At 36.9% G+C, this 12,148-nt stretch overlaps 1 protein-coding gene across 1 annotated transcript in view; it reads left to right on the top strand.

The window, feature by feature from the left end:
* FRZB (frizzled related protein) overlaps positions 1-11,763 on the top strand; it is a 32,166-nt gene extending 20,403 nt beyond the window's left edge. Inside the window, exons 3-6 of the mRNA XM_039239648.1 lie at positions 2,867-2,932; positions 7,067-7,271; positions 7,664-7,727; positions 11,357-11,763. Coding sequence (XP_039095579.1) covers positions 2,867-2,932; positions 7,067-7,271; positions 7,664-7,727; positions 11,357-11,473 — 452 coding nt within the window. The 3' untranslated portion in view covers positions 11,474-11,763. The remainder of the gene's footprint in view (positions 1-2,866; positions 2,933-7,066; positions 7,272-7,663; positions 7,728-11,356) is intronic.
* The last annotated feature ends 385 nt before the right edge of the window (positions 11,764-12,148 follow it).

Raw genomic sequence — 12,148 nt, 5'->3', positions numbered from 1 at the left:
TGCAAACCAGATTCTGTGGAGCTCAGGCATGTTAATTTTGCAAACTAATATTCACATGAGAGTGATACACTCATGTTTGTACCAGGATAATAAAGAGTCTTCAGTTTCATTAGCAGAGAAGCAGGAAGTCGTTGATTCTAAGCGAGTGCCTGAGAGAACCAACCAAGAACGTGAGGGAGAGCTGTCAAAGATGATTTCCTGATGGAGGTCCATGGATGCTGGTGAGATGTAGGACGACCCGCGGTTCTGCAATTCATGATGTTATATTCAGTTCTAGACACTGAGTCAAATGAGTTGTTAATATAAACAAGTCCTCACATTTGAAGAATTCTTTGTCATTTATTTTGTCACAGCCAGCTCCTTTAACATTTTCATATATATTTTTTCCTTGGATTAAAAACACCAAGGCAGTTCCTTTACAACCCTTTCTTCTCAATGGTGGAATGTAAGCAAATCAATATCTAACGGTCTTTTGTGCAAACCTCAGTAAATAATAGATTTTGTTTTGCCACTGTAGAAAACAAAATCTAAAAACCTTATGCATTTAGAAGCTGGGAGAGGAAGACTAGTAGCAAAATTATTAGCAAATTAAAATAGAAATGACAATAATATTACTGGCTCCATAAAAAGCCTGTGAAATCAACTATTGATGTTTTTTTTAAAAAGGGTGTTGCTCTCTGATTTAGGGTGGCAGATGCAAAAAATATAATGCAAGCAGTATATCTCTCTGTGGTTTCTTTGTAATTTCCCAGTTCTTGGGCATTTGGGGATATATATATATAGATGTGAGTAACTGAACTTAAGAAGAATAATCCTCCAAATTTATTGATCTAAGATATATTTTGCATGAATACACTTAGGTGTGAATATGTTTGGTTTGAGTTAGCATAAATAAGTAAAAGGAAGTTCTTCCATCTTTGAGCCTTGTAAATATAAATTTCCACTTCTCCTTTTATTATTGTATTGAACTACTAGTTTCTTCAACTAGGCAAATGATTGTTTATAGTGAAAGCTAGGGATTGGAAGCATGGCAAGGGTCATATATATGGTATGGTATTGCCACCTCTAAGGCTTGCAGAAATTAAGTGCACTGTAGATGAATAATCAAATATAGTCCCAAGAATATAACTACTTCACTATTAGCTATTAGGAAATGGTCTAGCTATGTGTAGGTAGTGGTGTATATATAATTATGTAAATACCTACTTGAAATCTTCCTAAATCACTTTGTTTTTGATAAAATTTTTGAAAAACTTTTGGGAATGTTATGGAATCCATTTGTTTATGCTTCAAGCAAAGTTATGCATGGTAACAACATCATCGAATCATATCGTATTTGATACTGTACTACTTGGTATAGTTTTGCCAGGATTTTTTTTATTAGAGTATGAGCAAATTTCTAAAGAATTCCAAATATGTAGATAATTTATCCACATGCATTAGGTTTGAGAAATACCTATTTCTAAATGATAGAAAGCACAAATCCCTTTCTGTATACGGGTGAGGACAGTTTGTAAATCAAAGACCATAACAGTTACTTCTTCAGAAATCCTCTCAAGAATATCACTCCCTCATGAACTCCTCATAGGAATGTAAATTGGTACAGCCACCATGAAAAATAGTATGGAGACTTCTCAAAAAATTAGCAGTAAAGGGGTGCCTGGCTGGCTTGGTCAGCATAACATGCAGCTCCTGATTTCAGATTGAGTTCAAGCCCCCTATTGGATGTAGCACTTTAAAAAAACAAAAAATGGGGCACCTGTGTGGTGGAAATTTATAGTCAGTTAAGCGTCCGACTTTGGCTCAGGTCATGAACTTGCGGTTTGTGGATTCGAGCCCCGCATCAGACTCTGTACTGACAGCTAGCTCAGAGCCTGGAGCCTGTCTTCAGATTCTGTATGTATCTCCGTCTCTCTCTGACCCTCTCCTGTTCACGCTGTCTCTCTTTCTCTCTCAAAAATAAGTAAAACATTAAAAAGTTAAAAAAAAATTAAAAATGAAAACACCAGATGATTTAGTATTTCCATTACTAGGTATTTACCCAAAGAAAAAAAGATACTAATTTGGATAGATATATACACCCCTTTGTTTATTGCAGAATTATTTATAATAGCCAAGATAAGGAAACAACCTACGTGTCCATTGATAGATGAACGGATAAAAAAGATGTGTGCGTACACACACACACACACACACACACACCCACTGGAATATTAGCCATAAAAAAGAGTGAGATCTTGTCATTTGTGACAACATGGATGGATCTAAAGGGTATAATGCTAAATGAAAGAAGTCACACTGAGAAAGACAAATATCATATGATTTATTTCACTTATATGTGGGATCTAAAAAACAAAACAAAAACAGAAATGGACCCATAAATACAGAGAACAAAGTGGTTGTTGCTGGGGGTTGGGGAGTGGGGGTTGGGATGGGCAGGAGGGATGAAGGGGAGTGAGAGGTATGGCCATCCAGTTATGGGATAAATAAGTTGCAAGGATAAAAGATGCAATATAAGGAATATGGTTAATAGTATTCTAACAGTGTTGTGTGGTGACAGATGGTAGTTACACTTACAGCGAGCATAGCGTAATGTATAGATTTGTGGAATCAGGATGTTGTATACCGGAAACTAATGTAACATGTGTCAACTATATTTTAATAGAAAGAATATCTCTTGGAAAAATTTGAAAAAAATTCAGTATGAAATGAAGCAACTATACAATAAAACTAGATAACTTTCCATTTTTAAAAATTGGGAATACAAAACCACCAAATTTGGATCTAATCTTACTAAAAAATGTGAATGAACAAAAGAAAGCTCGTGTTGAATGTTTGCTTACAGCTAAAATGTTGTATTTTTCAGAACGCTGCAAGTGTAAGCCTATTAGAGCTACACAGAAGACCTATTTCCGAAACAATTACAACTATGGTAAGGATAACTGCAGTGCTAAGAAAGTTGTGTGTGTGTGTGTGTGTGTGTGTGTATGTGTGTGTGAGAGAGAGAGAGAGAGAGAGAGGGAGGGAGGGAGGGGGAGAGGGAGAGAGACAGAGAGAGGGAGAGGGAGGGAGAATTAGAGCAGTTTAAGGATAAGGCTTAAAACCAAACAAGGACAACTTTTAAGCACATAGTCACCTGTTCCAAACGAGTAAAATGTCTAATGGGCAAAATTCTTGACCAATGCTTGTTTTTGAAACATATTAGGCAGCACTGCTGGCATCCTAGAACCACATAGTTAAGTACGCAGAGCTGCATTTCAAACTAGATGGGAGGGACTCTTCCTCTCTGAGATCCTGAGGAGGATTTGAGCTTGAATGTTTGGGGCTGCATGCATGGGTTTTCAGTTGTGCTTCTCAGCCTCACTGGGGTGGACAGAGGAGCATTTTGATGCTAAGGGTTGGATGGTTAGCAGAGGACAGCTTGGTTTCTCCAATCAGTCTGTCTCACGGAACACATTGACAGAGTCGGAAAGTAACATAGAAGTTGTTAGTATTCAATTGAGGAAATGTTTTATTGTCCAGTTTGACATCGAAATGTGACATTTTGACAAAATATTAATCTAAGAACCACCGATCTAAAGGGAGCCAACAGATTTAGCTGCAGGAGGAAAAAGCCTCCTGTCTTTGTACCAGGTACTGTGCCGGGTGGTTTCCATACACTGTCTTTTATCGTTTCCTCAACTGCTCCGTGAGATGTATTACTATCCTAATTTTATCAGCGATTATTGAATCTAAGTTGTCCTTTTTAAAATTATTTAGAATGTACTTTTGGGTACTGGCATACTTCATGGTGATAAATATCACTTATTCTTATATTCAGAAAACTCAGTTTTCCAGTTGATAAAGTAAGGGACAAATCAACATTTGCTGTAATCCATAGGCATTTTATAGTGATTTTTCCCCGAGCATCTATGAGATTAATAAAGGTCATGTGACTCCCTCTGAAGAAGATTGTCGATGTCGAGTCAATGAATAAACATGACTACTAAATAGATTTTTAAAGGAAACTTTTATTAAAATGAGAATTTTATTATCAAATTTACAGGACTTATTTTAGAGGACCTAAGACATATAGCAGATTTATTTCTGTCCTGTTGGGAGTTGGGAGGAGAGAAATTGGTAAGACTCTGTAAGAGTAAGCTTTGGTATCTATAAAAATATCATATATTAAAAGGTATAAGATAGAAAATTCGCAGGCACATAAATCTCTGAAATGCACTAGTTTTACAAGTTTTTCTTCAGTGGAATCAATTTTCATTTTTTATTAACTACTCATTTTATTAAAAAATTTTAAATATTTATTTAGTTTTGAGAGAGAGAGAGCACACAAGTGGGGCAAGGGTAGAGAGAGAAAGGGAGACCAAGAATCTGAAACAGGATCCAGGCTCTGAGCTGTCAGCACAGAACCTGAATGTGGGGATTGAACTCATGAGCCATGAGATCATGACCCGAGCCAAAGTCTGACACTTAACCAACTGAGGCACCCCCGCTTACTACTCATCTTTAGAGGAATCTGATTTCTCTTAGCCAATGGTGGCTTTCAAGGTTGAAAGGTCATGTTTTTCTGAGAAGTCAAATTCCTGGCTGCTCATTGGAGGACCCATTCTTCTAAAACCCGATATGAAAAATCACAGGGAAATGGAGGTCTTGATTTTTAGGAGATTAGTTTTTCAAGATTGAAAAATGTTATATGGACTTTAAGTATAGTTACACTTAAAAAAGCATAATAAAAAATGGTATTTCAAGGAAATTTAGTTTACTTGGTATTTATTTTTTTATTATTGTTTTTTACTTTTTCTTACTACTGAAACTGTTGATTCTGCTGATTTGATTAAAAGTTAAATTACTAGTGGTTACAAGTCATGAAAAGAGGATTTTTGACACAGTAGCTGAGGGAATATTATAATGTAAAATGGAATACAGATCACAGTTAATGGGAAGGAGATCATTTCTTTCTCATAGCCAAACAATAACCAGGTTGCCCAAAGTTGAAGGATTTTCATGTTTCTGTGGTTTAACTTAGAACGTCTTTGGGGGAAGGCAGGCACTCAAATGATTAGATAGAAGGAAGAATTCTGAACAGAAAATGCAGTTTAAATTCTAAAATCTGTTGATTTTTATCACAACTATTTGCCTGTGTCTAATGAGAAAACAAAGTTGGGACGGGAGTGCTTCATTCAGATTAATTCAGTAAAAGCTCTTGAGCTTTAACAAAATTACTTGAATAATAAAGTAAGTCTTGTAGAGAGATATTTATTTTGGAGTGGGTACATGTGCTAAAAATTTCTAATGAAAATATTAGACACACTGGGTAAATAAATCATTAGTTTGAGAACATTTGCACAGTTTGCTAATCTCTAAGGGTTGATGGATGCTATGAAGTATATTTACATAAACCAGGACACAAAAAAATGCCTGCTAGCTGGGCTTGTCAATTTATCAACTGATTCTCCCAAATGACATTTCAAAAAGGGCAGTCTTATTTTTTGGTAAAATACAGACTAGAGAGAACACTAATAAGGCATTTCTTAACTCACAAGCTGTACCAAGCAGGAACAGCTGGGTAGTTACATTTTGTTTGCTGTAAGTTCTCATAGTTTCTCCAGAAATGGAAATACCTGAGGAGCAAAATGAGATTTTGTCCTAAAGTTTTTCAAATTCACAATTTAATTTCTATCATACATATGTTGTACTGGTGGAATGTTATTGAATGTTTCCATATAGACTTGAGGCATTGATGGGGAGAATGGTTTATTAGCTAGCTTTATGTTTTTATGGATTACTTTTTTTCCATTCCTTTGTAGCTCAAAAGACCTAAAATACATGGGATGGGACTCAGATGAAAGTGGTTTGCATATCTGTTCCTAAGAGGCTTTCAAAAATTGGATATATTGTGTCTTCCTCCATATGACATCCCTGGATATTGAACTAGAGCAGCCAGGGAGCCTCGTCAAAAGCCATTGGCTTCTTACTAATTGACATTTTTACTTCCTTGTAGGTTTTTCAAATTCCCCCTTCCAAAAAAAAAAAAAAAAAGTTAACTCATTTATCAGAAGGAGGAATCTAAAAAATTTGGCTCTTCCAAAGGACAGAATACACAGATTAGAAACAGAACTGTGCTTTCCAGATTCTGAGACAAATACTTTGACTTTGCAGCAGAATTGGTTATTTTTACAGCAGTTCATCTTTATGTTGAGGAGTGAAGCTGGCTCTTGTGAGATAAATCGGGTGCCAGCGTTTCCACTGAGAGAGGTAGATTAACGCAATTGACACATTAGACCATTGTCTATACCACATGAGAGGAAGAAATGTTGGAGTGTCTGACTTCAAAGCAGATGGAGGAAATAATCTAGTGGTAGCAGTTTTTATTTTAAAAAAAGTGTATGCTCACAGGAAAATATAAAAGTTAATTTGTACTGAAACGAAGGAGAAGAAATGAGCTGATGTCTAAAGAGTCACTAACGTAAGGAAAGGTGGAAATATGGTGGAAGCAGTTGGGGAACACTGTAGAACAGGACATGAAAGCACCAAAGACCCCAACTCTTTAGAAAAATCTATTAATAGATCTGATAGAAGAATACTGACAAGTAAACAGAGCATATTCAAGTACTAGGTCTTTACATATAGTGAAATTAATATAAACTTCTGTTGATAGCAATCAAAGCTACAGACATGGACACATTCAAAATAAAAATTTTGGAGGAAAATCACATCAGATTCACTCAATCTTTGATTACCTAAATGGATTTTTCCTTATGAGATACATGTATGCACACATGTACACATGTATATGTGTATACACAAATGTATGCATGTGTGTATGTACACATACACAAATATATAGGGACAAACAAATTGGAAGGGGATCAGGGCTGAACATTAAAGGGGGCAGGTGTATAGTGTGTCATTCACTATTGTCTAAGACAAACATATCTGATTGACTTTTCCTCTCCATTCATTGAGCACGAAGTGGATACAAATTGACTAGAAAGCTCACCTGTCTTTTTTGAATGGGACATCTATTGTGTATCATATTACCATATTGACTTTATTTTCTTTTATCCAGTTATTCGGGCTAAAGTTAAAGAAGTTAAGACCAAGTGCCATGATGTGACTGTAGTAGTTGAGGTGAAGGAGATTCTAAAGGCTTCTCTGGTAAACATTCCAAAAGAAAGCATTAACCTTTACACCAGCTCTGGCTGCCTGTGTCCTCCACTTAATGTTAATGAAGAGTATATCATCATGGGCTATGAAGATGAGGAACGCTCTAGGTAATTCACTCCTTAAAGATTCAGAATAATTGCTATACCTATCATTTCTTTATTTCATTTCTCTTGAGATCTTACTCTGGAGTTCTTACCTGGGGATCTGGCTAACTCTTAGGGGATTACAGATAGGTTTTAGTTGGGCCCCTCAATATTATGTATTGGGTAGAAAAGTGTATGTGTGCAATTAGTGGGTGTGCATTTTTCTAGGGGGAGGGATCATAACATCATTTCTTCTTAAAGGAGTCTCTGACTCCCTAATTGTTAAGAATTGCTATTCTGAAACCTGACTGTCCTATTGTAGAATAAACAGTAAGTGTTTCTTAGCAATGATTTCTTGCATTTTTCAGTAATATCTTTTAATTTTTCAAAAATGGTTGCTTCTTTAAAAAATACAGATTACTGTTGGTGGAAGGTTCTATTGCTGAGAAATGGAAGGATCGACTCGGTAAAAAAGTTAAGGTAAGCCTATACTTTATGTTCAAAGTGATACATAAAAAATAAAAGTAGAAAACCAGACATTTGGCATTTAAACAAAATAGCTGCCCTCTTAACAGCATGAAAAAGTTTAAAACCTGATCTGTGTGTGTGTGTGTGTGTGTGTGTGTGTGTGTGTGTATCTCAAATTCTAAGGACTGAGTTTGTCTTTAATGTCAATTTCATTTAAGGAATGAATTCTCTATAAGTGTATCAGAGGTTTAACTACAGTTGCCTAGCTTCACACAATGGGAAGTCTAGCTATGGTTAATCCAGTCCTGGCTGGGTAGCTCCACATTATCATTAGGGCTCCAGCTCCTTCTAGCTTACTGTTCTGCTGTTTTTAAGGGATTGCTTCCATGCTCGTGTTCACTTGGAGGTCACAAAATGGCTTCCCACTCCAGCATCACACCTATGTTTCAGGGAGAAAAAAAGGAGGTATAAAGGAGTTTCCAAGTGCCCCACCTAGCAATTTTTACTTAGGCCTTAGTTTCATATCTATTTCTAGCTGCACAAGGGACTGGAAAATGCAGTTTTTTACCTGGGCATATTGCTTCCTTGAACAAATTGCAGTTCTGGGAGTAAAAGAAGAAGGGGAGAATAAAGGATGGGTAGGAAGCTACTGATGTTGTGACAGTTCACAGACACCAATTCTTCTGTATGAAATGCAGTCATGTTCATCTATGAATAAGAGATCTTACCAAATTAGGTCCTTAGAGTGGTAACGTAACTTTGTTTTTAAGCCAGTAATTCTTAGATCCTGGAAGTGATGCATTTAAAAAGTCACAATAGGGGCACCTGGGTGTCTCAGTCAGTTGAGTCTCTGACTCTGGATTTTGGCTCAGTCATGATCTCATGGTTCATGAGATTGAGCCCCACATCAGGCTTTGTGCTTATAGAACAGAGCCTGCTTGGGATTCTCTCTATTTCTGCCTGTCCCCTACTCGTGCTCTCTCTCTCTCTCAAATAAATAAACTTTAAAAAGGTTAGAAGGGGGGTGCCTGGGTGGCTTAGTCGGTTGAGCATCTGACTTGCGCTTAGCTCATGATCTCGCGGTTCGTGGGTTCGAGCCCCGCGGCGGGCTCTGTGCTGACTGCCTGCTCAGAGCCTGGAGCCTGTTTCACAGTCTGTGACTCCCTCTCTCTCTGACCCTCCCCAGCTCACGCTGTCTCTCTCTCTCTCTCTCTTAGAAATAAATAAAACATTAAAAAAATAAAAAATAAAGGTTAGAAGGTTTTATTTTTTTCTTACTATACTAAGCAAATCTGTTCCAAAGAAAGGAATGTATGCACAGATTGGCAAAGAATTCAAAAGGGTGGTGTGTGGGGGGGGGGGGGCAGGGAGAAAGAAAGAGTGGGAATTGTACCAAACATAATACATCTCTTCCTTCTGTGAGTTTGAAGGCTTGGGAAACATTTAAAGGGTAAGCTAAACACCCCTGGGCAGTTTATCTTATACATCTGGCACTTGACACAGCAGACACATTTGAGTTGAAGTGACCTACAAAAATGTAAGGGCATTATTTTGCAGGGAGAGCTACCCTTCATTAAGTTCTTTTTTTTCCTGGTCTATTTGTCAAAAGTGAGATGTATTTCTAGCTCATACCTGTGGGAATTCTCCATTTGTATCTCTTTTCAATTACTTTGGTGTTTATTAAAAAGTGGCTCTTCTTCAGTAAGTTGGAATCTTTCACTGTCCTTTTAATTTGGTTTTCTGCTTGCTAATGCAGAATAGGAATTTGTCCTAAATTCCAGTACCGGTTGGAAGAGCTTTCAACATCCCTGCTGCAAAGCCTGTAACGAGGCTTGCTTGCTGCTTCTCTTTTGGTACCAAAACAATTACCATCAAGTGAAGACCCAGGACACATGGCTTGTTTATCCTTTCTTAGGCAAATATTTTCCATTGCTTTCTACAGGGCACTCACAGAGTTATTGTGAAATCCTTTATATCTCAGTCTAGATTTAAACATGCTAAAGGGAAGAATTAAACCAATAATGTGAATGATTTTAAGTTTATTTATTTTGAGAGAGAGCAAGGAGGGAGAGTCTGGGACAGAGGATCTGAAGCAGGCTCTGTGCTGACAGCGAGCCTGATGTGGGGCTCGAACTCATGAACTGTGAGATTATGACCTGAGCTGAAGTCAGACATTTAACCGACTGAGCCACCTAGGGACCCCAACAATTTTAACTGATATGCAGATACTCATGGCTAAAGATCTTGGGTAAAAAATCTCTTTTGGCTAGAATAATTGAGATCCTTAGTTTAGTTTTCCAGTCAATTTGAGGATGTAGAAAAGAGTTTTATGGAGGATAGTTTTTTTTTTCAAGTAAGAGTTACCATTTTCAACTGATTTTCCCCCCTTTTTTTGCTTAATGAATAGAATAAGAACAAAGTAAAGACTTTCTTTTGATTTTTGCCATGCAGATGGTTGTCTACCTAAGTCTCTGTTATAGCAGGTTGTTCGAATCAAAATATTTGGTCTGCCTTGGGCAGCTGAGAATCAGACTGTTTTTTAATATGAAAAACAATAAGATTGTAAATTTATGCTAAAATGAAGAATGACTTTCAGTAATTGAAAAAAAATGATAATTATGTACTAAGCCCTTCATATATTTTTCATTTGCTAATCTTCAGAATAGTCTTATAAGTATATTCTTTTATTAATTCCAATGTGTTAATGATGAAAATGAGGTTTAATACATTTAAGAAACTATGCATGGTAACTGATAGAGGTAGAATTTGGACTTGGGCCATCTGATATTAGCTCCTTGCTGCTCAAAGTGTGGTCTTTGGACCAGCAACATTGGCATCACCTGGGAGCTTGCTAGGGATGAAGATCTTGGGCCCCAGCCCAGACCTACTGAATGAGAATCTGAAATAATGTCTCTGGGTGATTTGAGAACTAGTGCTGTGGTCCTTAGTCACGACCTTTAATACCCATAATATAACTTCCTTTTAATTTATTATATTACATGTAAACACTATTGGTAGTGTTATTATGCAATATTAGTGAACTTGATTGTGGTTATTAGAAACATCGGTAATGTCTGCTTTGTAAAACAGAGTGCAGTGCAGGAACTTGTCTGTTGTGATTGTCACACTTGGTTGATATTACTTGGAAATATATTTTTAAGAGATCTCATTTGCCCCCAAATTTCCATTTTTTACACTGCTTAAATCACATATGTTTTAAAAGGCTGTGTTCTGATGTATTGTAAAAGAAGAAGATGAAGAAGAATAGCCCTTCAAAATCTCTGTGTAAATCTTCCATCTGTTGATCCTCTGTGTAGTGCCAGACTCATGTATGTTAGCTCCGGAAATACCCACAGGTTTTGATCGATATTTTTGTCACCATTTGACATGGAAATTTTAAGTTTAAGGTTTGATATGAAAACATACCTGATATATTATAGGTGGCCAATTTGGTGCTTTTTATGATCAGAGAACTATGTTCATGTAGCATCAATTTTCTTATCCTGGGATATGAATTTTATACTTTTGGAAAATGCTTTTGAGTTCTGACTTTGTGGTCATACTTAGTTGTTAGAATAATAGACATGATGATGACCCTGGTGATACATGCATGTGAGCATTTTCCGTTTTGAATTTCACAGCGCTGGGATATGAAGCTCCGCCATCTTGGACTCAATAAAACTGATTCAAGTACTAGTGATTCCACTCAGAGTCAGAAATCTGGCAAGAGCTCCAACCCCCGGCAAGCACGCAACTAAATCCTGAAATGCAGACAGAACACCAGTGGACTTCCTATTAAGACTTGCATTGCTGGACTAGCAAAGGAAAATTGCACTATTGCACGTCATACTCTATTTTTTTACCACAAAAATCATGTGGTAACTGATATTCCTTCTATTTTCTCTTTCGTGTTCTGTTTTTCTCTTCTCTTTTTTTTTTTTTTTTTTGTGGTCTGAGTGCAGCTCCTTAAATGTATGTATTCTGTTTCACTAATTCTGGGAAAACTGTTCTTTGCAATAATAATAAATTAAACATGTTGATGCCAGGGCCTTTTTGCTGGAGTAAATGTTAATTTGCTGTTCTGCACCCAGATTGGGAATGCAATATCAGATGCAAAGAGAGATTTCTGGTATACGCAGAGCGCTAGATAGGCTGTAAAACATAGTCTGCTCATCTAATTACAGGCTCATTTCCACATGCCTTTTGGGCATTCTCCTCATGCTTAAAAGTTCTGAATGTTTATAAAGGTAAAATGGCAGTTTGAAATCAGATGCCACACAGGCAAAGCAATCAAGCACCAGGAAATATTTATGAGGAAACGACACACAAGATAAATTATTTGCGAGATTGGCAGGAAGCAAAATAAATAGTGCTAGGAGCTGAGGAAGGAACATTTTGCTGATTGAGAAGCACAGCTGAAACCAGTAGCTATT

This window comes from Hyaena hyaena, unplaced genomic scaffold (genome assembly GCF_003009895.1).
Source record: "Hyaena hyaena isolate Hyena2069 unplaced genomic scaffold, ASM300989v1 scaffold_159, whole genome shotgun sequence".
NCBI lineage: Eukaryota > Metazoa > Chordata > Mammalia > Carnivora > Hyaenidae > Hyaena > Hyaena hyaena.
Note: the sequence above shows the minus strand (reverse complement) of the source record. Positions and strands in the feature narration are given on the sequence as shown.